The sequence below is a fragment of the Amblyomma mixtum genome, chromosome 1 (genome assembly GCF_055824585.1).
Source record: "Amblyomma mixtum isolate Tamu chromosome 1, ASM5582458v1, whole genome shotgun sequence".
Taxonomy (NCBI): Eukaryota; Metazoa; Arthropoda; class Arachnida; order Ixodida; family Ixodidae; genus Amblyomma; species Amblyomma mixtum.
In genome coordinates this window covers 26,340,092-26,366,979 of record NC_143012.1, presented here as the reverse complement: position 1 = coordinate 26,366,979, position 26,888 = coordinate 26,340,092, and the positions used below count along the sequence as shown (strand labels likewise).

Here is a 26,888-nt window from a genome sequence, read left to right as displayed (position 1 = left end):
TGCGTTCGCCCAGTACTAATCTTTTCTGCGATGAACCAACTAGCCCGCAAGAACGTTCTACTTCACCTGGGGTTCTTTAACATGCGCTGACATCATGCAGCACTCGGGTGCTTTCTGCGTTTCGCCTAATCTAAACGCGGCCGCCGCGGCCAGGATTGAACCCGGGTCCTTAGGCTCAGTATTCAACCTCCCTCACCACTGAGGCAACGCGGCGGTTTCTTTCACCGTTGTTTCACCTTTGTTTTGTTTGTTTCTTTCCTGAAAATTAGACATTGTAAATAAACGGTTGATTGTCACAACTGTTTTTGTTATGACAAACTGTATTCTGTCTGAATGATGTTAAATAATGTCAGATTACGTTGCTGCGAATACTGCCAGGGTGGCACAGCCACGTCAGGCTCTTTTCGGGCCTTTTGTTATGCCTCGCGAGGCAATCTGTTCTTGAAATGTCCCTAATAAAAAGAAAAGAAAGGAAAGGAGAGTGCTTTTCGCTCATAATTATTGACTAGTCGTTGGTTGAAAGTCCATATTGCGTTCCTCTTCATATTGGAGCTGCCTGTATACATTCAATTGCATTAATGGGTTCAAGTATGCCGCTTGCAATCAGTCAGCTTTCATCTGTTGACAACATTCTTCTGTATATTGTTTTTCTTACTGTGTTGGCTTGCTATTCCAATGAACTAAGAAGATCATCTCTATCTGCGCAGACTGCATCGCGCAGAGCTGTAGTTATTAAAGTTCGCATGCTTACCTGACGGGCGACGGTGCTCAGGTTCACGGCGACGTCCAGCGCCGAGTTCGCAAACCCCACGACGACCACGTTCTTGTCCTTGAACGCTTCGTCGGCATACTTGTATTCGCGCGAGTGCATCACCCGCCCGCGGAAGAGCTCACGACCGGGAATATCGGGCACCGAGGGCGACCCGTGGTGTCCCGTGCAGACCAGGACGCCGTCGAAGACGTCCTCCCAATCTCGGCCGGTCCTCAAGTCGCGGACCCTGATCGTGCCGTCCCGGTCCAGCCTGAGGACCTCGTGGTTGAAGCGGATCTTGGGAGTGACGCCGAAGTGGTCCGCGTAGCTGCGAATGTATCGGAGGTACTGCCAGTGGGGCATGAACAAGGGAGCGTCCTTGTCTGGCGGGAAGTCGCTGTAGCAGGACATTTCCTTGCTGGTGTTGGCCACCGTGAAGCGCATCACGGTACCGGCCCCCGACTCCGGCGTCTCGTCTCGGTACCACCATAGCCCGCCGCAGTCGGATGCCTTCTCGAAGCAGACCACGTCCAGTCCTTCTTCGAGACATGCCTTAACGGCCGTTATGCCGCAACAGCCGGCGCCGATCACGGCGACCCTCATCTCTCCCCTGCTGAGCGGCTGCGGGCCCGACGACCAGAAGCAGTGTGGCACGACTCGCTAGAAGAGGACACACAGGAGTACCGTTACGTCATAACCCGAACACTTGCCCGATTAGATAGCGTACGTGCACGCCGCAAGACGGCGTCGTTTTGTTCCTGATTGTTTATCATCCGAGACGTCATCGTGGAGGAGATTACGAGTGAAGCCGGAAAGTCCAGCTGCCAGAAAGCTTTCTTTTGATAGTATTTGAAGACTATAAACGACGTGGTAAAACAAGAAGCGTCAGCTCGGCACTTAAGCACTAGAACACCACTGAATGGCAGATTGCGGAGGATATCATTCGTGATAAGAGACACCGTACTGTTTAAGTTGTATACGTAGCTATACTTGAGCGCAGCGCTCCAAGACAGCGTCAGTGTCGGGCACAGCAGTGGCCAGAACCTGCTAACGGCGGCCGAAACTGGTATGAAATAGGGTGCCTCGATGCGCGGGCCGCGCGCATCGAGGCACCCTAGTCTGAAATGCAACGTTGCGCTACCTAGCGGCGGCCAGCTCTGTTACTGAGCGTCAATTTATGCTGTGTGCCCATTTGTAGTGGAGGTGGTCGTCCTAGTGGTCCTCGGTTTGGTGGTCTTGGGTTTCAAACGAGTAGAGGCGCGGCGATCTACTGCTAGTGCAATATTGAAAGAAGGGTTGCTTATCTGATTCAGATCCTGGCAACGCTTTATCACAATGGCGGCACACACCGGGAGCGGTAGGCACGCAAGATCCTAGATTCGCCGTGAGTGTGACTTCTAGACTAAAGCCCATGGAAAGCAGGTCTCAAGCTTCTGAACGAGCACTGCTACATGCATGAAACGAAGGCGCCTTGAACGGACTTCATCGTTCAATTCAGGGCCGACAGGTGACGCAACAATGCACTTCAGCATAAAGTCATTTCAGTAGGCACTTGGTCATCGGGCGCACTTTAGTACATTTCAACTAACGGAAGTAAATTCATTCAGTGGCGTCGCTAGGGTCAGCTGAAACCGGTGCGGTGGCTAGCGCGTCACATCTTCTGCCTTCTGCGCACCTTCCTTCGACGCTTCCGGTACACCGCTCTGTCGTCATGCTCCGAGTGAGTGTGGAGCTCACTGTATACCTTTTACGGCAGACAATTTAATTAATCAGTTGTATTAAAAAGCTTAATCACGTGAACAAAGACTTTGTGAATAAAGGAGTAGTGAAGGAGAGGTAAAATCCGCGCCGCATATTGTGGCATAGATGACTATCGCGAATAACAGTGTGAGAATTAGACGGGAGTAAATAAAAAGTCAAGATTTGCAAATATTGTTTGAGAAGTGAAAGAGTTTTGAACGCAATGTGTAGGAATATTTTTAAAGAGACACAATGGCAACCAGCCAAGAACTATTTGATAATATACTGATGAACTAAATTTGTGCCTCTAGTAATGACTACAAACGAACCAATAATCAACTCCTGCAAACATTGAGCATATGAAAACGCGTGTAAGGACTGCGCAGGATCGACCAACGACAGGTAGAGTGGAGAAAGGCGCGCTCGAACACACAGAAAACAAGTGAACTTATATGGGTAGGGTTTAGTTTGGTTTGGTTTATTGGGGTTTAACGTCCCAAAGCGACTAAGGCTATGAGAGACGCCGTAGTGGAGGGCTCCGGAAATTTCGACCACCTGGGGTTCTTTAACGTGCACTGACTGGGTAGGGACAACCAAGAACACATAGGCAAGCAATAAAGATAGTTCGCACTGATACTGCAAAACGGCTAAACTTTGCAACAATAATTTGCAAATATTTAAGGCAAAACAGTTTCAGAGCGTCGCTTGATACGTATACGAGGAGTGTTCAACATGTTCTCTTCCTGTGGTGGGGAGCTAAGCTTTTCTGTGCAGATTGAGACAAGTCCGGACATGAACACATATGAGCAGATCCATCCGATTAAGGCACCTATAGTTACGGTATGGTTAGTGCGGTGAAGCGTGGTCTAGAAAGTAAGCAAGGAGATTTCAAACTTCGTTTCGTAATTAACGTATTTGCAAAGAAAAAAATCCATGAAGGGATGATTTCTGTACTTGGTCATGACACACCTTGCTTCAATAATGTAAAGCTGTGGGTCAAGCAGTTTCAACACAGTAAGAAATAACTTGCAGATTACCGCCATGACGTGGGGGCCATGATATTTGAATATTTTTGGTGTTATGGCTCAAGAAAGGGCATTTCAGTAGACACGGTTTCCAGTGTCATTCGTGATCTTTTGATGACGTCAAAGGTTAGTTTCGGGCGGCAGCTACAGGTGTTTACGCCGGCGCAGAAAGCATATCGTCAGCAATGCAACCAAGAGAAGTTAGCCATGCTTATAAAATATCCAGGAGGCTTTTATTGACGAAATTTCACGGGTGATGAAACTTTGGTCCAGCGCCACGATTTAGAGTTCAATCGAGATTCTATGCAATGGAGGCACAAAGGTGAACAGCTCCAAAGAAAACTCATGCGCCAATATAAGCTGCAAAGATTATGGCAACTTTTACCCGACAGCATAAAGAGCTCCTCGGCTCGTTTGGAGGCGTCCGGTTCAAACCTGGGTCGATTCCAAGTATCAAGTCATGTGATCACATATGGTCAGTGTATACAATGAGGTATATTATTAAGCATGACACGTCACGTGATGCGTGGTGATGACAAGCATGCCATATAACGTGACGTCACCAAACCGGAAGCGACTTCCGGAAGTGGTGTTACCAAACCAGTGGTGTTACCATACTTGGCGGACGCATCGTTTCTATTAGGAAGTTGTGTTGCACAAACATTTGCACTGAGACCATTATATTGTTTATGTATGTGCATGTATGTGCCCCTTGCTGTTGTGTTCGAGTGGTGCCTAGGGCCCAGTCAGGCGGATTGATTTTCGCCTTTTGCCCTCTGCACCAAGGCACTGTGTTGTCTGAATTTTCTTGAATAAAAAAAAATCTACATGTTCCTATTACAGTGGTCAAGCAATTTCTTATACTTTTCTAAGTATAACCCCTCTCCCCTAATATCATGACGCCACAGGCAGCGATATCCTCATGAATATTTTCAGGCCTAGTGGAAAGGTTATGTGAGACATAACTCCTCTGCTGCAGTTTCATCTCCTTCAGCTCGGAACCCGGTATGGACAACGCACCATAAGTAAGACCACTGTATTCACTGCTTCGCGGTTCAAGTTGATAAAAGTTCACGTGCCAAAGCACCCACGTCGTATATAGGGCACACCGCAGTGGAGGAGTTGGGATGATTATTTGTCCACGGAGTCGTCCTTAAAGGCCCATTCACACGACGGACGAAATCAGTTTCGCCCGGACGCCGAGACGGCACCACGTGACCAGACGTCACTGGCTCCGCCTTCTTCGCGGACGCCGCAGGCTTTACAAGCCAAAAACGGGCGCGCGGGTCACACACTAACGCCTGAACTGCGGTCTGCTGCGAAGAATGGTGCTTGTCGGATGAGATTCTCCGAAACCTCGAGGCACCTCCACACCTCCAGGACGTGCCACTGTTTGGCTTGGAGCTTGCCTCAAAGCCTGTCTTCAGCTAGGGGCCTGCCTCTATGCCTCCGTGTGGCTTCGAACATGCCTTTACGGTGGCATCTCTTCAGTCATGTCCTGTGCTCATACTTATACCTACCGTCTTTGACGTTTGCTTTGGCGACTTAGCACCCTCACTCTCCTTTTACTTTCTCTTTCCTCCATCCCTGTGCGGAGTGCAAGTCAGGGTTACCTTACCGCCGGCCGACCTCTCCACCTTTCCGTTCATTAGATTACTTTCTCTCTCCCTCTCTCTCTCTTGATTTGAAAACCCCAATGGCGTAATTTTATTGAATGAAGAACGTTAAAAGATTGCATCTTGCAACTGAGGCAGCCTGACACCGCACCCGCAACGACCCCTTCCAAAAGTTTCCTTTAAATATGGACATCCAGAGATTGCTGCCCCGCCTTACACACCATCTGAAATACTGCACCCCACCAAAGTATATTTATATTGTCAAAGATTCACAACCTCATCATGTGCTTGCAACTTTTTTCCTTCTGTTTTTATGCAGTGGGGCCTTTCATTAAGCCCCCCCCCCCCGCCCCCCCTCCAGAAACGAACTCTGTAGACCTGAGTGCCAAATATATTTATTGAGGGGGGGGGGGGGGGGAGGGAATAGCAAGGAACCAGATGAAGTGGAGATCACGAAGGGCCAAAAAGTCCATGAGTATTCTGGATGAGTATTCTGTTTTTGAGCGCCGGCAAGCAGTTAGCAACTGGCTCAGCAGTGGCGGTAGTGTGCTCCACAAAAAAATAAAAAAAGTCATGGATCTCCTGTTAACCACACCGATGACGCAACAGCCGCCGCCAGAGCGGCCACCCCGACAGCAGAGCGTGGGTGCAACCGCGGCTTTGACGTCGTCTTTCCAGCAGTAGCACCGGGGCGGGTAAGCGGAGCTCGTCTCCGCTCCCTGTATCCAAAAATGGCCTCCCGAGCTCCCTTCCAAGCGTGGGGTCCTTCCAGTCTGTACTGATAATTCAACAGCGGGGAAAGCATCAGCGTCCAGTACAACTTCGGATCGGTGACGAAAAGTTTCCAGTAGTTCGGCCTCACGCCTATGATTCCAGCGAGGTCGTCTACGTAGCCCACTCGGTCTATCATGAGGGCGTGTCTGGTTGTGGGGATGAATGTGCTTGTAATCCTGTTCTGCGTGTTTTGTATGTCCGCCTTCATCGCTTCCTTGGACGGCAGACGCAGCTTTCCGGACAGCACCAGAGCCATGTAACGTGCCTGCATCTCGAAAGCCTGCAGCATGTTGGAGCTGGCGTCGATGAATCCCAGGAAGGCCACTTTGGGGTTGTCAGGAGGGACCATCATCTTGTACAGGAGAAACCTTTCCCCGTTTAGGGGCAGCGCGTCCGAGGGGAATGTGAGACCTGCCTCGTAGCCCGTTGCAAAGACTACCACGTCGACGTCCTCCTCGATATCGTCCATGACCACGCCGGTCTTGGTGAACCGCTGGGGGGCGCCGCGGACTTTGACGGTGCCGTCCAGGAGCTTGCCCTGAATGTAGTTGTTGACGACAAGGCCTTGGCTGAGGATGTCGTGGTCTGGTTTGAGGCCGAAGGTTTCGTGGTCCCACGCTTCGTCGGCTATGCTGGTGAGGAATCGGGAGTAGCACCAACGGGGCAGCCAGCCGTAAAGCCATAGTCTGATCTGGTTGAAGGCGTATTCGTCAAATGGCGTTCCTCGGTAGTGATTGGGGAGTATCCAGTTGACTCTCCTGGTGCTGAGGAAGACCTGCGCAGCGGTTGAAGAAGGTTTTTTAAGGGGCGTCGCATGAACCCAAAGGAACACACTGATGAACATAATAGAAAATTCGGACAATGGAATCAGTCTATGTGCAAAAATCTGTTTTGCCCAATGTATTCAGGGGAACTTATTAAGGCGGAAATGATTTCAATTAAAGAAAAAAAGACCAGTTGGTCGTAATCATCCATTCGCGTGTAGCCAGACGGCCACAAGTAAATATACACAGCTTTTTGAATCCTTTGTAACTTAAAAAAATAACTGAAGGAATGATTACGATACTCGGTAACGATGCGTTATTGCAGCGCAACTGTTGTAGGTGAATTATGCGACTGAATGAAGAAGCTATTTTTATGCCAATTGAAGTAGTGAATACATTTTAATTAAATGCTCCATATATCCTCTCCATCAATTTTATTTATGCGAGCTATTTTTCCACACCTGAGGCATTTTTTCTGGAATATTCCTCTGACTGACTAAGGCTGTTTTGTGGTCTGTCAAGTGAATTCTTTTTGTCCTAAATGTATCATATCCTTCTGACGTTGGTAGTTTTGAAGAAAGTTGGCCTGTACGCTTTGTAGCGAAGATATATGAAGATATTGAGCACGATATTCGACCACTGTAGAAACCTTATATCCAGTGCTTGAAGTGTCAGACCTCTCAAGCCGAGAAAGCAGGGTGAAAGGCTTCGTTTTTGTACACTGTGCTGATAAATCCAGTGAAGTGTTTTTCGCGCCATCAGTGTCACTGTTATCGGGGTTGGTTGTGATTGAGGAGGTCTCATGACACCAGGGCGTCTGAGGCCAAAGGACGCAGGAGATATCAGGTTTTCACTCATTTGATCTTCATCACCTGCGCACAATGCTACCGCGAGTGTTGCTTCCACTCAAAGTTCCAAATAAGGTTTCGAAACAATTCAGTCAAGCGCTGCGGTGCACAGAAGTGCTTTACTGTAGCTCGAGCGTTGGCGCCATTAAAGGGTTGATACCGACAAAGCAGCCATTCAGTAGCGGCGTTTTCTGGGAAATGAGGCGGCGGCATATGGTCGCATAGGCTTGTGGGACGTTTGTTGCGAATTACCGCATGCCGTGGGAACATATGGTTCTGAAGCGCCTGCCCCACAAGTGCAGGTAAGGGAACACATGACGATGGCGCATCTGCGCTTTCCTAAGCCAAACGCTTTGAAATGTCGCCCTTAAATTCAGCGTTCTCTTTTAGAGCCACAGCTGTGCCAGCTTTATTCTCTGGAATTTACAGCATGTCTCAAATGAAAACTGGATGACTACACCCCTGCCCAGTTAAGAATGCTGGCCAACAAGGATGCTCCATTTATGATCACTTGAACCACGTCTGGAATATTTGTGTCCTGTCTGCAGGGGGTGAGGAGCAAGTGGATAAACGTACAGTTACCCAGTTATCGCTGTCATATCTTCACAGGATAGAGAACGAAAAGGCCGAGTTTTTTTCGGGCTATGTCTGTGTTGCAGTCCCCTCCCCCCACCATTCCCACTCCCTTCCATTCCTCATTCTACCACGTTACTTGCCTTGCCTAGATTCAGGTTAAAACCGACACAATGCTACCATGCCACCAGCCTTACCGTAATTTTGCTTTAGTGTTTGCTTTCTTCCCAGAAATGTCTTTCCGCTATATCTACGTGAGAACCGACCGGTATTTGACAGCGTTATGCTGATGTCCACGTGACCATACTACTGGCGGGTAACCTGGTTCTTACTGTCTTCTTCCTCAGTAGGGGCCTGTCTCACCCCTTTCAATAAGGTTGTTAATCTGCGCACATATCCACACCAATTCTGTCAGTCTTTATCAAACGAAATGAAATCAAAATGCTTATCTCCAACATTACGAAATACAAATGCAATGCTGAGGCGTGCAGGAAAAGAGCCTGCTGGAGGCTTGACTAGTCATGCAGGCTCAGAGCCACCTCTACTCTCATGTCCAATATTCTTGGACACAAATTTTGAATATCGGAGAATTCTAACGTACTGTTATAGACATATTGAAGGTAAAGGGCCCTTCGGATGTGCAGTAAAATCTTTCTTTTATTAAACTTTTTCCATCACTCGTACGGAGCAGTTCAGCCTGCCATAGAAAACCAATGGGGGAAGTTTTTGACGATAGCAAGAACGTTAATACAAAAAATGGTAGCCCGGGTCAGGGAGATCAGCAGATATATTGATTGTTATAGTGCAGTATTAAAAAATGAAAAAAAAATACGCTCATAAACTCTTTCTCGTTCAAAAATGCTTTTCTCTAGAATTGTTGGGTATGGCCTAAAAGCAATAAGCAGGTCACAAGGACTAGTCTACCTCGGGTCAACCTCTCATGCGTTTCCCTCTATCAATCTTCTCTCCCCTCCTAAATGTTTAATTGTCAGCGAAGTTGTGCTTCACGTCCTGCGAGCCCTTCGTATGGACTACCTCACTTACCTGCCGAGCAACAGAGGCAACGTCGACCGCCACGTCCACAGCCGAGTTGGCACAACCCACGACGACCACGTTCTTGTCCCTAAACGTCTCGTCGGCGTACTTGTAGTCGCGCGAGTGCATCACACGCCCTCGAAAAGAGTCACGACCCGGAACGTCCGGCATCAGAGGAGTGGCGTGATGACCGGAGCACACCAACACTCCGTAGAAGGTCTCTTCCCACTCGCGGCCGGTCTTCAAGTCGCGGACCCTGACCGTGCCATCCCGGTTCAGCCTGAGGACCTCGTGGTTGAAGCGGATCTTCGGAGTGACGCCGAAGTGGTCCGCGTAGCTGCGAATGTAACGAAGGGTCTGCCAATGGGTCATGAACAGGGGGGCGTCCTTGTCCGGCGGGAAGTCGCTGAAACTGGACATTTCCTTGCTGGTGTTGGCCACGGTGAAACGCATCACGGTGCCCGACCCCGACTCCGGTGCGTCGTCTCGGTACCACCAGAGCCCGCCGCAGTCGGAGGCCTTCTCGAAGCAGACCACGTCTAGTCCTTCTTCGAGGCATGACTTGACCGCGACTATGCCACAACAGCCGGCGCCGATCACGGCGATCCTCATTTTTCGGGCAGTGCGCCTTGGGGTGAAAAGACATTGAAAGACATTGGGCTCTCCACTGCCGTAAAAGACGCTGCAAGTTTCGCAATTGCTCTCGGCTTCTGCAGGCGAGCCGCACAGAACAAAGATGATGATGTGCGGTGAAACGCACACAACGTTCGTTTCCCTCAACTCATCGGAGCATGTAGCTGACGCGAATGCCTTCTTCTAAGACACCGCGCCGTCACCCTGCCGGTGCGAGTGATTGTAACAGTACTTTTTCGAGACAATATGGGAGCAGATTTCGACGACTCCCTCGTACTTTCTCAGCTCCTGAAATGGGAAGAATAGACGTTGAGGTGCAGCAGAGCACCCCGTTCAAAGACGAAGAACAGGCCTTGGCTGGGCCCTCCTGAAAACGCCGAGAGCTGCGGTCGACAACAAAATTGCCCCTAGCTGTATCTTCTTTAACAAGTTTCAGGACCTTCTAACCCAAATGTCTGTTTAGCTTTACTAATTGATTGTACCACATGCTGCATTCAGCTGTTTTGTTATTTTGTTTTGTTCCTGCGGTTATGTTATGCCTCTAAAGCACTATCTGTTCTCTTTTCGTGTAAATTACAATGTATATTGCAGGTCTTTTGTTTGTTTCTTTTGTTTTGTTTTCTACTTGTGCTTTCTGCATTTATGTATTGCACCTTGGCGCTTGCTCATTCTTGTTTTGTGTGTCAATGCTCCCCCCTATGTAATACCCTCGATTGAGGGCCTTTAGGGATTTATTGCATAAACAAATAAATAAGTATATATATATATATATATATATATATATATATATATATATATATATATATATATATATATATAGTACCATACCCTTTCACAAGAGGCGTTGTTTAATCAAAAGTGGTATTCACCCGTGTCCTCGTGTCTGATGATTTTATTATATTTTTTATTATTTTGTTGTTGTTGCTGTTCGCCTTTTCTTGTGCATTTCAGCTACGACCAAAACATTTTTGTATTATTTACATTTTTTTCACAATGTGATTGCAGTTATACTCCACGATGATTTAGTAATTTTTGACTGTGCTTTCTTTACTACATTTATCATTCACTGGCGATTCATACTGAGGTGTTTGCCGCTGCGATGCGCCAATCAGAATGTTCCCTCCCCGCGTACATTCCCTTATAAACTGTGTCTTTTGCCTGTACCCCATCACTCTGACGAAGGCCAGACCCTGGTCGAAACGTTAGAATAAAGTTGTTGTTTTTCTACCGTGTGTCAACCGAATTACGTTTATATATATATATATATATATATATATATATATATATATATATATATATATATTTTTTTTTTCCCTTCTCCAAAGAACGATGCAGTGCACTCCGATGCAGGACGTCCTGTTTCATTTCAGCCACCTGTTACAGTTCTTTATTTCGCTTAGAAATATCAGCGCACGTGTGCTGTTTGCAATCCGTCTGCACCCAAATGCGACACGTGCGACCCCGTGGGATCCCGCGACCTGAGGCGCCACCGGTGTCTTTATTTCGCTTAGAAATATCAGCGCACGTGTGCTGTTTGCAATCCGTCTGCACCCAAATGCGACACGTGCGACCCCGTGGGATCCCGCGACCTGAGGCGCCACAGGTGTCAAATGGCGTTTCGCAGTGAGAGTGTCGCCTGAGAATGTTACAGCTGCTGACCGAAGATGGCAACCAACAGCACGTGCTTTTAGGGCGAATAGCCTGTCGGAACCAGTGCGATACCTCACCCCGCTTACCCCTAAATCCCCTCCTTTTATTTGTTTATTTATTTTATTCATATACTCTAAAGACCCTAGCGCACATTACATGAGAGAGGGGGGAGGTACAATAAAAGTTGAAAGCGCAGAACATACACAATAACAACCAAACATTCATATAGTTCGTACGTGAAGTAAACACGTCATTGCAAATAGAAAATGAGCTGCTCCAAGACATAATTAATGGTCGTTCTTTATCGATATGGTCTGCGGTAGCGAGAAACGAGCGTTTCGAATGTATGCAACAGATTTGCGAACGGTCGTTTATTTATTCAACATAAACTGGCGGCGGCAACACACAAGATTAGATTGACAGATTTTGCGAGAGCATTGACAGTACCGTTAATGCATAAAATTGCGAAAATATCGATTCATCGGGCAGGTCGCATAAAGAGGTACGAATAACCTGCAAGTTTAGCAGGGAAAAAAACGGTAGTAGACTGAGCGTTGAAGCCTATAGACACTGAGTAACAAGGGAGAATGTGCGGTGCCTCCGCTCCAAGATGGCCGGCGATGAGCAGGTCATGGAGTTCCTTCAGGACATCAGAACGGAGCCGTTGAGTATCGCAAGCAGCAACCCAGGCCCGTCCGAGTGGACACTGCGTCGTTACAGAGTGTGATCACAAAGAACAATTGTTGTCATAGGGAGGCTTTCAGGTTTGCAGAGTCGAAGCCTTGAATGAGCGGGCTCTGTTCGTCTGGCACCGAAAGTCAGATATGGCGAAAAGGCAAGACCGAAAGTCTCCAACTCAAGGCAGATGACGGTGATGGTAAGAATAGTAATAGGGACAGCTGAATTGATGGAGCATTGCAAAAAACAACAGGGCTAGTAGCGTCCGTTCATTGCCTCGTACTTCGTCCGTTTGCGCTATTGCTTTCCGTAACGAAAAAAAGAAAACCAGTCCGCGTCGAGTTGCATATACCTGGACGTGTACTTATCGCGGGATGGTTTGGGTGCGTTGATTATGCAATTACTAACAGCGCCTGTGCTTGCGTTCTTGTCGTGTTCCATCCTGTCAGAAGTGTCAGCCTCTGAACGTGACATTGAACGAACTCTGTTGCAGGCTCTAAAGACAAACTAGTCGGCCCGTGGGTTCTCTTAGGGGAAAAAGTGTAACTCAGTCAAGAGTTGACAGTCGTCCATGACTGTGAAATGCCGACCGAACAGGAAGGGCAAAGTTCGGAATGAATTGGCTCAAGAAGCAAACACTCGCGTCCACTGATTGACCTATTTGGCTCAGCGGTTGATAGAAGGCGAGTAGCGTAACGAGTGACGCGTTCGTAGCCTTTCAGTAATTGTAGGGCTAGTATGACACCCGTCCCCTGCGTGTCTTCTGGCATTAGTTCAAACTTCAGGAAGAAGAACTCTACTTTGGGCTAGTTGGTTCATGATTCAGGAGGAAAACGGCGCAAAAAAAAAAAAAAAACGTGGACAAATGAGAGACAAACACGACGGGACGGCGCTGGTCCTGTCTTGTTTGTCTCTCTTCTGTCCACGTTTTTTTGAGCCGTTTTCCTCCTGAATCAAACTTCAGCAGCGCCTGTTGCATCATAATAGGATGAAGTAAGTGGCGTGTGGTGTAATCAGCAACGATGGAAGCGATGAAAAAGCTTGCCGCGGGCCCGGTCGTGTTCCAAAGCATCGGTGGCGGCAGAAATGACGCTTCATGGAATTGAGCTGAATTCCGGCTCGACGAATAAGAACAACAAAAGTAGAAAGTTGTTTAAGGTGTGTATAAAACGTTGACGAGAACACCACAAGGTCGTACAGGTAGCACAGATAAGTGATACACTTGAAGTCTTGAAAGGGGCAGTCCATATCGCCCGCTAGAAAAACGCCGCATCATTACATATAGCTGAACGACAAACTTTAAACAGATAGACCACAAGGTGTATCTAACGGGGTGTTTCCGTGTTCCATGTCACCGAGAGCAATCTACCAAAAAGCGGCGCGGAAATCGATAGATGAAATCATACCGGTCAAGGTGAAGATATTTAAATATAATAATCGCGCAAAATAAAAGCGGAAAATGTTAGGCGGCTGACATTTATCATTTGCAAGGAAGCCTTACTGAGGATGGGACACCGCGATTGTGACATGGACGAATGTCTAGACTGACAGCGTGAAAATTCGAACCCCGAACAATATGGTGATAATCAGAGCTTTGAGCTCGTGAGCTGCGGGCATGAATCGATGTGGGTGTATGAGTGCTCTCATTGCCAATCGTACGAAAATGAAAGGCAAACACAGTTTCGTTGGGATGTGCAACATTTGAAACACAGATTCTCCTGTGACACCATGGTCGCAATCCCACTCACCCTCTTCCTCCTCACCCCCTTTTCCGCAGCTGCTGCCCCCTAAGTGCTGCACCCTGTGCGGTCCGCACCCCCTGCTTCCTCCTATAGCTAGTGACGCCATACTTTACAGAACGGCTCGTCTTGTGGACTACAAAATGCAGGAGGAGTGAAGCGATGTTTTATTTTTAGGCCGTCTCCCACCCCTGTGTGACTCTTGAGAAGGGCTTCGAGAAACACAAGCCCCCCCAAAAAAAACACTTTGAAGGAACGCATACTTTCGGCCTCTCACAGAGCAAAGTCGCGACGACAGCGCCACTGCACCCCCTCCTCCTCCTCCTCTGCATTACAGCGCACATTCCCAAGCCGCCCTCTCATATCACGCGACCGAAGACGGCACATTCTCCAGCCCCCTTTCCCTGCAAACCATGGACAACTTTTCTTTCAGCCATCGCGTGACCACGGCTGTCTTCGGTTAGGGCATGAAACGTACAGTCGCGGTCAGAATTACCTGCAACGCTCTGGCGGCCACCTTCTCGTGGTTTACGTTCGATAGGAAACGAATACGCTGTCTTGCACAATATACCAGGCACCCGGGAACGCTGCTCGGCAGCTATGTACAAACTTTGCAGCAGCGCCCAACTCGCACTGCTTCGAGACATCAGCTAGTACCACCTGATGCGTGTTGCAAGTCATACCGCACGCGATAGTACGTCAACGACTCTTACCTCATAGTGGGCCCCGAGTTAAAAGTCGCTCTACCTTGCTATGGTCTGCCAAATCATATTGTGCCAACGAAGGACTTGCGAAAGACGTACCAGCTCTGTTTGGGCTGAGCCTAAGGAAATACTTCTCCTGCCGTTCACGCTACTTTCTGACCCGCTAGAAGAGCATAGGTGTTGTCTACTACTCACGTTGAAACACAGACGCAGGACCTTAGGCCGCTCCTTCTGGCGCCGTGGACGTGAAGTCAATAAGTGAGCCAGCGAGTGGACTAACTGGTTTCTGATTGTTGGGGGGAAGCAACACGTGAAACGCTTCGGGGAACCACGGTGTGCCTCGCTTCCACAACAACGACAACGAGAAAAAAAAAAAACGCTCAAAGCGAATACGAATTGGCTCGCGTGCGTTGTTCCTTCGTGTTAGCTTTTAGCTCTGCCTGGAGCGTTGTTCGAGGGGACCAGCTTTTCCTGGTCGCGTGTATTTGAGGTCGCTGCGGGGCACATCGCAAATCTGCCTAACTCTAATCGTCCGCCTAAGAAGACGAAAAAAAAAAACAAACAAAGAAAACCTATGAGGAAGCGATAGCGTTACATTTCGCATTTGTTGCAGCTTCTGTAGCAACTTCTGCGTGTGTCTGCGTCAGTTTCTTTGCAACTGTGGATCCATCAACCGCCATATTCGGACTGATAGCTGCTGTAACAGGTATCAGCGATGCAGTGGCTATGCCGACATTTGAATACCTCATTTTTTTCACATTTTTTATTCCTATTCTCTATTTAGGTTGCAGTGTAGCATCTATGTTGCTCACGAGTTGTGCGGACGTCACAAGGTCACGTGACTTGTCTTGGTCAGTCAGCGAATTTTGTGGCACCGGACATTGGCGGGGTTTTGGTTTTACGACAACTGAAATGATATCGCAATAAAAGGAAAATTCAGGGGGGCACTTTGCTGACCTAAAGTGCGGTGAGGCGGAAGCCTTAAGCACGGTGTTGCTACTTGTGTCACTGATGTGTGGCTAAGATGTTAAGCTTCGCCTCTAAGAGTGGAACGCGACAGCGTCTTGCAACGCTGCCAGGGAGTCCACAGAACGCCATCGCCCATTCGGCTGCACGCCTTGCTCGTCGGTAAATTTGTTTTTGAAGAAAGGAAATGTATCTGCCTCGCATATATCGGTGGACAGCTGAACCTCGCCGTAACGGGAAGGGAGGAAGATGGGAGTGAACGAAGACACCGTATCACTAGACGCGAGCATGTCCACTTCAAACCATGGAGCTGGCATGGCGGAGCGGTTAGCGTGCTCGTCTCTCATTCCTGGAGACCCTGGTTCGATTTCCCAACTCGACCAATTTCCTACTCGGTCTTATTTATTTATTATATAGTCTGACTAGAAATAATAATTAGGCTAATTTCTTAACTATTAGTACTCAATTAGTCATTAATTATCATGCAAATATTATTAAGTATTGAATAAGTAATGATTGGCATATGCCCATATAAGGCACGTAACCGAAACGCGGACACATCTGCCGACACGGCTGCTAACGACAGTATGAGGCATTAAGGGCTTTCGCCTTAAAAACAAACAAGGAAGTGAGGAAGGGGATGTGTAGGGACTGACGCTGTGGGTCGCAACTGTAAATCAGGGACGCTATTCCCTTTTTACTGCCGTATAGTCGTATTTTTGTTTCGAGTGTGATGATGAGATTCACGGTCGGGATAGTAGGTGATTCTTTTAAGATTACATTAATTTTTCTTCTTCCGTGTCTTCTCCGTTGGGCGAAGTGAAACCACTCCTTGCGTTATCTCTTGCGTACTGGCTGAAGCCAGCGGAGGCATTCTGTCGCTTCAGCAAGTGACGAATAGCGGAAAGAATGAGAATGGAATAGCAGAATATTTATATTATACCGGCTTTGGTCGGCCTGTGAGCGCCAGGCAACAGCGGCAGCAAGTCTTGTCCCCGTCGCTTCCAGAGAAGTTAGGATGACATCGGGTGAGCCTCTGCTCCCCGCTCCGGATCTGCTCCGCAAACTCCGCCGTTACTCACATTGCCACAGTGATCAGGCAACCACGGAGTTGTTCTCAACCTACTGTTTAATACATCTTTTAAACTTCTAGTTTCCTTAAATCCCAAGGTACCGACAGTGCCCGCATCGTCGTCCAGCGTGACCAGACTGAAGGACCATGTAATGATTGCTTTGGCTTATTGCGGTTTAACTTCCCGAAGCGACTCAGGCTGGGACGCCGTAGTGAAGGGATCCGGAAATTTCGACCACCTGGAGTTCTTTATCGTGCACTGACATCGCACAGTACACGGGCCTCAAGGATTTTGCCTCCATCGAAATTCGACCGCCGCGGCCAGGATCGAACCCGCTTAATTCGGGTCTGCAAAAGAGAGCCATAACCACTGAGCCACCGCGGCGGCTTGAACCATGTAAAGGAACACTTATCTGAAAGTCCCAATCGCAGCTCCTGCATACATGTGAAATGGTTCATTACATGTTAAGTGGACTATGTATTGAATCCCTTCAAATGTATACTGGAGCAGCTATTGGGACTTTCAGACAATGCGATTTAGTTCAGTATCTTTAACTACTCATGGAGCATCATGGTGGACGTCTACAGCCACAAGGGACACGCTTTGTAACATAAAGTCTTCGCCGTGAAAAAAAAATATCTGAACGTGCAGCTAGAGAGAAAAGTGACATGTTTTATCTCCTCAAAACAAACACCGATAATTATAGGCGCTGCTGCAATGCACATGCCCGATTTGCTCTTCGTTGGTAAGGATTTCCTATAAGTTAGCGTTAGCTATAAATACTTGCTGCTACATTTATATTCAGTCGTAACATTAGTGTAGGTGTCTTAAAGAAACAACAACTAATGATTACCTACAAGCAATAACCAGGTGAATATCAACACCCGGCAGCGGTACTTTGTCGACTGACGAGTCTTACAGCACTAGTGCGCCCGCGCACCAAATGGCAGCACTGAACAACGGGAACTCCGAAGTGAGCAGTACAGCCAGACAGAGCACCACGATCAGAAGCACCACCGTAACCAGGGTGATCTCCGAACGCTTCCGCTCAGACCGGTCCAGCCTGCCGGGCGGCTTCAGGGGCGCTCTCATCCGGGACTCGTATCCTAATATGGCGTCACGGGCGCCTGGCCAAGAGTGCGGGCCTTTGAGGCGATACTTGTAGTTGAGCGTGGGCGCCCTGATAGCGGCGAAGAACAGTCGGGGGTCCGTCAGGAGCATGCGAACGAAGTTAGGCCTAACTCCAATAATGCTGGCCAACTCCCCCGTGTAGACGAGGACGTCGACCATGAGCGTGTGGCGCTTGGACGGCACAAAGTATCTCCGGGCTTCCTCCATCTTCATGATAACATTGGCGAGCATGGTGCTCGAGGACGGCAGCGCCAGCTTGCCGGCGAACACCTGGACCGCGTAGCGGGACTGCATCTCGGCGACCTGAAGCATGCAGGCGTTGACGTCCACGAGCCCGATGAAGGCGACTTCGGGGTGTTCGGGCGGGAATATCCTGTGGTACAGAAGGGGGAAGTCGCCTTCGCGCCGAAGCACGTTGCCGGCGAAGGGTACGTCGGTTTTGTAGCCAGTGGCGAAGACCACGAGGTCGGCCTGTTCCTCGACGCCGTCCATGATGACCCCTTGCTCAGTGAACGCTTCGATTTCACCGCGAAACTTGACCCCACCGTTGAGAACTTTCTCCGGCAGCGCGCTGGTGATGAGCGCGTACTGAGCGAGTAGCTGATGCTTCGGTTCCAGGCCGATCAGTTTGTGGTTGCAGGCGCGGTTGGCCACCCACTGCAAGTACCAGGAGCTCAGGGCGATGGGGATGTAGTCGTAGAGGAAAACGTTTAGCTGCTTCGAGAACTTCACGTCGATGGGCACGCCGCCAACGTGGCGGGGTACGATCCAGTTGGCCCTCCGTATGCTGAGGAAGACCTGTCAAGGAACGACGGCGTCGCTTTTTATCAACAGTCCCAAAAGACTAAAGTTGCAACGAACAGCCCTTGTCAAACGATGGTTACAATAAAAACGATCTTGTTGTACGACGTTTCTGCGGACCTCTTTTTTCGCCTTTTTCTCCCAAGGACTCTAACCAGAGCTGAGCATAGCATGTCAGCGCTGTTCTAACGCCGATTAAATATGTGCCTTTGATCGCAGAGCGTCTCTCTTTCTCGCATCATGATCAAGCAGTTTATCCAGGGAATTTGACTGTTGTCATGGGTTTTGGTTGAGACGCTTTCGGGGATAAGATGGCTGCCGCTGACTAAGTACAGGATTACCTGGGGTTGAATAAGAGAGGGCTTCTCCCACGTATAGTTAGCCTGATGATGATGGCAGTGATTTGCTTTATAAGTAAGTAGAAATGCTCAAATCATTATTGTTTTGCTGGCCCTTCAGGACAGGGTTATTTGGAGTTGAATAGGAGATGCCTTCTAACGCGTACAGTTAGCCTGGTGAAGATGGCAATGATTTGCTCTATAAGTAAGTAGAAATGCTCGATTCATTATTGTTTCGCGTATGCTTCAGGACAGGGTTACCTCGAGCTGAATAGGACAGGCTTTCTCTCACGTACAGTTAGCCTGGTGACGATCGCAATGATGTGCTCTATAAGTAAGCAGAAATACTCGAAACATTATTGTTTTGCGGACGCTTCAGATGCAAAGTGCAACAAAGGTCGTATTCACCCAAAACAATTATCATCAGTCCGGCTGCGGCCACTGTAGGACAAACACCTCTTCCAATGATATCAAATGATACTTATCTTGCGCGAGCTGCGGCAGCACTATCCTGGAATATATTTCTCGTCTGACAACTTCACTCGCTGCCGTCCGTTGCTACACTCTTCTAATCTCGGAATCTACTACGCTTCCCGAACGGACAATCGGTTACCTGCGCGCGGTCCGCACTACATGCCTCACCCATCATTTTTTTTCTCGTCCTAATTTCAGCTATGATATCTCTCATTAACTCGTGCTTGTCTGTAAACACACGCCTCTCTTCCTATCACTTTACGTTACTTCTGTCTTTTTTCATTCCATGCCTATCTGCGTTGTCCTCAATTTAAATTTAAATGTTTTCATTTGTATCAATTAAGTTTTACAGTTCTGTTTTCGAGTTTGTGTTAGCCTGCGGATTCAGCTAGGATATTTATAGCTGGGCTGACGCTCAGGCGTAAGATGAAACCTGAACATTTTTCACAATGCTACTACTCCTCACGGAATAATGCTCCTAGTACGCTAGGAGGGCAAAAATAGCCTGCGGATGCATCATGCTATGCATGCATGTCTAAAATTTCTTGTGCATGCACCTTTGCATCGATAAAAAAAAACCTAAAGGAAAGCAGTATTTTGTAAAAATGACACTAACAAGTGCTTGGTAGTGAGAGGGCTGGGAGGTGGGTTTCTTGACAACACAACGTGAACAGGCGAGGGATGATCTTTAGGGTGCTTAGCCAATGTTTGGGCAAGAGGACTTGCCAATCCGTCTGGACTTACCTGCTCTGTGATGTCGCTCATGTCAACCGCGATGTCGACAGCAGAGTTTCCGAAGCCAACGATCACGACTCTTTTGCCGCGCAGACTCTCCTCGGTGTACTTGTAATCCCGTGAGTGCATCACTCTACCTTTGTACTTGTCCCGTCCCGAGACGAACGGCACGAAGGGCATCGCATGGTGTCCCGTGCAGACCATCACTCTGTCGAAGGTCTCCTCAAACTCCTTGCCCGTCTCCAAGTCTCGCACCCTCAGCGTCAGGTCTTTGCTCATGTCGACCACCATGTGCTTGAAGCGTATCCGCGGCGTCACCCTGAAGTGGTCCGCGTAGTCGCGAATGTAACGCAGCATCTTTTCGTGGTGGAGGAACACGGGCCAGTTCTTGTCGGGCGGGAAGTCGCTGTAAACGCACATCTCCTTGCTGGTGTTGGCCACGGTGAAACGCATCACCGTGCCAGTGTCCGGGTCGTCGTCTTCGTCCCGATACCACCATAGTCCACCGCTGTCGGCTGCCCTCTCGAAACACACCACGTCGAGTCCTTCTTCGAGACATGCCTTGACGGCCGTAACGCCCGAGCATCCGGCCCCGATCACTGCGACTTTCATCGCCCAAAGCTGAAAAAGCTTCGCGAACGGGTTCCCGCTTGTAGAAAGACCTAACACGCCGAGCCTAAGACATCGACTGGAGTCATCGATAAAAGAAGTCTTGTCAAGGCGGTGTTCTCGTCATAGAGGTGTCCTTCACGGTCCGCTCAAAGGATATGATTGACTTAATGCGATCCTCCGCGAGACACTGATGTTAGAGCTTTCCGAGCTTCTTTAAGCTGTGGTTGTCGTTGTCGTGATCTTTGGAGGGCCAACTTGAAGACCAATATCCCCTCAACGCTCTCGTAGTACACTTGCGCAGCAAGATTAACGCACCACAGATGCTTCCGTTCGTAGTCTTGCCGTGTGCGCTGGACTCCCAGTCCGTCGTCCTACAAATGCAGAGAGAGAACTGCAGAACTGTACGCTCGGGTCGAGGCTTACTACTAGAGGTACTCCGTCTCCACCAAACATGACGGGAAAATGCGACCGCGAGGGCAGTGCAGTTATAAGCCCCGAACCCAGTTTGCAAAGCTTGAACGAGCGAGTGGTCTCCGGCGAAAACCAACACTCAGACCTTCTTTCCTCGTCGCCTGTTGTTTACAGGCTAGATTTTACTCCTTTTCTTTTTCTGCCACGACCTGGTAGCGAAGGTTCATCATAGAGGAAGCTTGCCGACATTTGCCTCATGTTTTTTTCACGCTCCACGGAGGCTCTGTAGACGCCACAGCGGAGAAGTAGACGTCGAAATCTATTCCGCGAACAGAGGACGGAATCTGCGTCCGCTCGAGTGCCGATGCCGCCGAGAATGATTTGCATTGCCAGTCACATCTCCTGCTGACCTTGAGATGGATTACCGTTTCTTTACCGTCACGTCTTTTCACTCTCGCTGGGCAGGAAGAGCTAAGGTAAGAGTGTTACGGCTCGTTGAACTCTCAATGCAGCGACTTGTGATATTGTTTATTGATGGATATCGTGCTGAGAAATAGGGTTAGCTATTCCACTCGCGTATATGCGTGATCGGTTCGATGTAGCGAAGCAAATGGACTGCAGACTGTCTCCGCTCGGCTTCGCCGAGACGAAACGGGCTTCCCTAACTATGCTGTGTTCGGTCCTATATACGACGCGTACGTCACCGGGTGAATACCAGTAGTCTATACCCTGCCAAAACTGACAAGCTCAACTCGCGACTAACGCGAAGTTTTCTCTGGAAGAGGAGGAGGAAAGGCGGGGAGGTTAACCGGTAGAGAGAGAGAGAGACTTTAATGAATAAAGGAGAGATGAAACCAGTTTGCTACCCTGCGTTGGGGGAAAGGGATGAGGGGATATATTTCCTATGGAAATAAATGATAAGCCGAAGCAAAAGAGTACAAACTCAATCCTCGTCGGATTCTGGCGGCGGCTTCACAACGGCTATGGTAATTACGCCACTGATACGAAGGTCGTGTGTTCGTCTCAGTTCGCTAAAGCTTTCTTGTTCTCTATTCAACGGAAAGGCGAAATTCAAATCTTCTTGGGCTGTTATTCTTTTCGTTCTCTTTAAGAGTAGGCGTTGATATTCATACCTTATAGAAGCACGTGGAGAGATGAGTTTAGTGAACCGTGCGCCACTTTCGCATTGAATCGCGACTTTCCCTTCCGAGAATAAAGTCTGCTCGAGCCACGCCCATGGAGCGGTCGGCGTCACGCGGACTCCATTTGCAAGGCAAGGAGCCCAAAGCAAGCGAGCCTTGACTCAATCAAAAGCCGAATGTGTGGCGGTGGCATACAGGATCGCGCGTTCCCGTTACACGTCGCCCCCTAGCGGCGCACATTAGCGAGGCTGCGAGATAGGTAATCGCCTCGGCGCGCTTTGTATACACCGCGGCGGCGTCGTGATGACCCCTTTGTGACTCGAGACCTGGCTCCTCACGGCTCACGAAGGACTTCGCTCTTCCCCCTCTCCTCTCTTCTCTTTGGCGTTCTGTCTTTGTAAATCCATGCAGCATTGTGGAAGCTGAGTGCATGACGAACAGCGTCAGCTTTCAAGTGCTGCTGAAGTGGCAGTTTCTAGGTTTAAGCTACACAGAGATGCGGAGGTGCTGCAGAGGGGAAATGCTCGAGTAAAACTATATTCAGGCTGCAGTCGTAACGCATTGAACGCTAGAGAAGTAGCGAAATACTTTTCACGAGTTTCTGTCGGCCGGAAGACTTGCTTACGTCACTTCTTGGGCAGGATGCGGCAGTTGTGTTCATAGTGACAAAATGAGCCTTAAGATGGCGCGCACAAAGAATGAGAAAAATGAGACCTCTTCACTCTGGTCGAGTGAAACGGCGGTTTAAATTAGGCCCTCAGCGCCATTCTATCCAGTTGCAGGGTTCTGAACTGACCTTGCTAATGGTACTGCTTTAGAGACAAAAAAAAATAACATATAGCGCGCGACAGAGAACAAGGATTAATGGTAACCATAACAATGGACTGCCACTGCGGCGTGTCTAGCCTGTCCTGCTGGAAGTTGTCCCACCCGTGCTTCTATGTCTGGCATAGAATTACAGTGCCCTCTGGAAGCAATTTTTAGCAATGAAGCTTTGTGGGCATCTCCAATTACAAGTATCTGGGCTGGTCTTATTAATTAAACATTTTTTTTCTGAAGGGCAACACGTACAGCCTTTGTCTTAAGTTCCCGGCCCACAGGACTCGGTATTGAACCTTGTTTAACATGCAAAACCCTTTACGCACCACCGCTGTGGACATCTGGAACTTCCCGAATACCATACGTGCCTTAAGCTTGGACAGTGAATCCTCTGGTCCGGGCACTGAAAAAGAACGTACACGTAACTCGGCACGCAGAACAAGGACTCAGAGGAGAGGCTGTGCGTCAGAATTTTGTCTCGACTGTCATCCTTCTACACTCTGAACAGAGAGGAGTAAAAATTGAGTGAGATGTCCTCTAGCGCACTCCCCTTCAAAAAAGGAGTGCGTTGGAGGACAGAGTACTTCCTTTTACAGAGTATTTCCTTTCTACAGCTTACTCCCTCAAAAAGGGAGTAAGTTTAAGGAGTGCATTGGAGTACAGAGTATTTCCTTTCTACAGCATACTCTCTTAAAAAGGGAGTAAGTTTACTCCATTAAAAAGGGAGTAAGCTGTCTTCTAGAGGACAGAGTACTTCCTTTTAGAGCTTACTCCCTTAAAAAGGGAATAAGCTGTTCTCTAGCGCGCTCCCTTTTATAAAAGAGAGTGCGCTAGAAGACAGAGTACTCCCGTTTTACTCCCATATAGGCGTGTTCGTGTTTAAAGTATATGTCCCCCGTTAAGACCACAGTGACGTCCAGGCGCGGTTCTTTTCGAAGACTGGACCGAGCAGGTCTCAGCCTATGGTAACGCTGAACCAAACTGGTCGGACGGACTTTGTCGACCTCGCGGTGCCAGAGTGTGTGAAACTTGCGGCGCTTTCAATGTGGGACGTCAAGCTCCAGCAGCCTGGGCACAATTAGCATCGACCGGAACGCGCGGGAGCCGTGTGACCCGCGACGAAAGATGAAAGCTGGTTCGACGGCGTTCCGGCGCCTCCTCTCTCGATATGTGGGACGTCGTGCGCTTTAACCTTGCTGCGTCCCGAGACAGCGCCAGCGCGCTTCTGGGACGACGAGCTAATTGTCGATAATTGCAAATTATATACGCCGAGAGAAACTCGACACGAAGCTTGGCGTCCGCAGACGCTGTGTTGAAACACACGCGCGGTCGTCACTGTCCTGTCCCTATAATTGCCTATCGCGGAATGATATAAGTTTCGCCGAGTTCTTGCCTGTGTTAGGTTTTGCTCTGTCTCTAGTGAGCAGTAGTGGTATTCGACTTTATTGTGCTGTCGGTCATTTTACTCCTGGCCTGATCGCTCGTATTGTTCGGGGCCGTCACAGGCTGCTGGGGTTCTATGCGCCGTGGTCTCACGGTCGCCCCCTTGATTGCTTTGATGAAGGCGCTGTGGCAGCTACGCCGTGACTGCGTAGTAGATGTCGCTGAAGAAAACAGGCGCCCAGCAATTAAGATCTGCACCACTAGCCAGTGCTTAGGTGGCCCTTACCAGCGGAAGTCGGTTCATTGTGATTCGTATCAGTGTGCTGTCATTTGCCGTGCTTTATTTTTTTTTGTTCACATTGACCGTTGCTTCATGCTGTTTGCATTCGTCTAAGCTACTCACATAGCCCTCAAGGACACAAGATCAGAGAGCTGTTTGCTTCCTTGTCTCGCATTGCCTTTTTTATCGTCAGCCTGTTTCAGTCGTCCTTTTGTACTAAGGGAAGAGCAAAAATCTTTGCAACTTGGCTATCACAGTGATCTCTCTATAGCTATTGTTCAGGCCATATCTCTAGCAAAGCAAGGTCTCAATATCAAGCCTTCCGGTTCCTCCCTTGGTGTGAACCGATCAATTAGGCCCTCCCACGATTCCGAAATTGGGTACCGGAGCGCGATACAGTTTTTGTGCAAAGAAAGAAGTTCCATCAGAAAATTTCGCAGTAAAATTACGAATGTATATGACAGTGAATTTACATCATATGCTGCACTAACTCGTTGGTTCACCGAGTTCAAATGTGGCCGTGTGGACCTGCATGGTGACCAAAGGTCCGAACTCTTTGACCAATTTGGATCATTCAGTCTCACTTGAGAGTCTTATCATGAACAGTCACCGAATTAACGTGACCGAAGTTGCCACAGAATTAACATTTAGTATGGCAGCGCTTTCACAACCATCCATGATGTTTTGGAAATGTGGAAGTCGCAGCACGATGGGTGGCACGGAGCATCTCTATTCAAGACTGACACCACTGCTTGCATTCTTCATGGGAGCTTTTTGTGGCTCTGTGCAAGCGACCAAGAAGATTTTCTCACCCGCCATGTTTCTGGAGATGAGGCGTGGATGTACAAGTGGGACCCTGAAACATAAAAAAAAAAGCAGTCTACACTGTGGAAATGTACACAGTCTACACCTCCAAAAAAATGATGACCCAACGAGCCGGGAGCAGAATGACGACGACAGTTTTTTGGGTCGTAAAGAGGATCCTGTTAATCAATTATCTCGAAAATATCAGGACAATAACGGGCGAATAATACGCCATTGCTCTCCTAAAACTGCATGATGCTACCGTTGAAGAACGATGAGGATTGGTGACAAGAGACGTCTTCCTCCTTCACGACAACGTCCCGGTTCACAGGTTCTGTGTTCACGAGGGTGCCATCAAGAACGTGCTTTCGAAGAGGTCGACCACTTACCCTACAGTCCCGATCTGACCCCTAAAGACTCCTTTTTAAATCCCGAAGTTGAAGAAACACTTGAAGGCAACGAGGTTTGATGACTGTAGCGTACTTCAAACTGCCACCTAGGAGCGGCTTGACGTCCAAGACGACTTTTTTTTAGAGCGAAAAACTCGACTCCTCCCATGCTGAACTGAAGGTCAGCTGGCTCTTAGATTTGACCTCTAACGGGCGGCGCGCCGCATGTGCAAAATCGCGCGTGGCAGGTGCCTCGATCTTCATCTTCAATTTGTGTCTTCTCCGACGCCACAGCTGCGCTCTTGGCAGTCACGCCCGCTGCTGCGCTGGCTACTCCTCGCCAGTTGTGGCATGTGATGTGTCACGTGATTCGCTCTTGCGCTTGGGAGCCACGCTCGCTGTCGCGCCGACCGCCGCTCTGGACGCTCGCCCTTGCACTTGTGGCACCACTTGGTACATCACGTGATTTGCCCTCGCTGAAACAATTTGCTCTTGCTGAAGTCTTGAAACAATAAAGATGAACCAAAGCTATACCGTGTCTGACCATGCTTAAAAGAGCTTTCGCTCTGTATACCCTGGCTCAACTGAGTTTAGCCACAGCCATTTTTTTTTTTTTGCAGTGTATCAAAAGCTATCCAGACAAATGGTAGAAGTGCAGTAATGGGGGCCGGGATTATGTCGAATAATATTTTTTTTTCAAAGCTCAGGTAGAGTTTCTGATACGCGAGGCACAAAACTTTTGCGTCACCCGATTTACGTTGATCCGGGCTGATTATTTCATCGGTTGTCTACGCGGCATGAAACTTGCAGCTCACAAAACCCGCTGATGTAAGGAACTCTAACAAAGAGCTCAGGGGTGCTGGTCCCACATGTATTTATTCAAGTATGCACATCGAAATGAGGCTCATATTCCCGAGGAAAGTGCATCACTGCCGATCGCTGGCTTTCCTCAACACCTCTTTCCCTTCCATCGGTAATGAGCGCCAATGTCCTGGTCGAG

General features: G+C 48.7%; 4 protein-coding genes across 8 annotated transcripts in view; 1 reads left to right on the top strand and 3 right to left on the bottom strand.

The window, feature by feature from the left end:
* LOC149365811 (uncharacterized) overlaps window positions 1-26,888 on the top strand; it is a 90,120-nt gene that overhangs the window by 9,352 nt on the left and 53,880 nt on the right. The window lies entirely within an intron of this gene.
* Window positions 1-26,888, bottom strand: part of LOC149365812 (flavin-containing monooxygenase 5-like) — an 86,469-nt gene that overhangs the window by 7,666 nt on the left and 51,915 nt on the right. For 2 of the 3 annotated variants that reach the window (XM_089546357.1, XM_089546360.1), the window contains exon 2: window positions 752-1,411. In XM_089546357.1, coding sequence (XP_089402483.1) covers window positions 752-1,411 — 660 coding nt within the window. Of the gene's footprint in view, window positions 1-751; window positions 1,412-14,725; window positions 14,854-26,888 lie in introns of those variants that run through there. The other variant, XM_089546369.1, reaches the window with a different exon arrangement.
* LOC149365813 (flavin-containing monooxygenase 5-like) overlaps window positions 5,552-26,888 on the bottom strand; it is a 42,856-nt gene continuing 21,519 nt past the window's right edge. The window contains exons 1-3 of one of the 3 annotated variants that reach the window (XM_089546379.1): window positions 14,540-14,713; window positions 9,136-9,754; window positions 5,552-6,681 (exon numbers count right to left, since the gene is read on the bottom strand). In XM_089546379.1, the coding sequence (XP_089402505.1) occupies window positions 5,704-6,681; window positions 9,136-9,754; window positions 14,540-14,544 (1,602 nt within the window). In that variant the 5' untranslated portion in view covers window positions 14,545-14,713 and the 3' untranslated portion in view covers window positions 5,552-5,703. The other 2 variants (XM_089546389.1, XM_089546395.1) reach the window with 2 other exon arrangements.
* Window positions 17,064-22,025, bottom strand: LOC149365814 (flavin-containing monooxygenase 5-like). Its single transcript, XM_089546422.1, has 2 exons — window positions 20,058-22,025; window positions 17,064-18,498 (listed from the first exon to the last, which is right to left on the bottom strand). The coding sequence occupies exons 1-2, from the start codon at window positions 20,658-20,660 to the stop codon at window positions 17,485-17,487; spliced, it is 1,617 nt and encodes a 538-aa protein (XP_089402548.1). The 5' UTR covers window positions 20,661-22,025; the 3' UTR covers window positions 17,064-17,484.

Coding starts and splice junctions, on each gene's coding strand:
- LOC149365814 (XM_089546422.1), bottom strand. CDS start 20,660: ATGAAAGTCGCAGTGATCGGGGCCGGATGCTCGGGCGTTACGGCCGTC. Junction 18,499..20,057: donor TGAGCGACATCACAGAGCAG/GTAAGTCCAGAC, acceptor GTTCCTTGACAG/GTCTTCCTCAGCATACGGAG.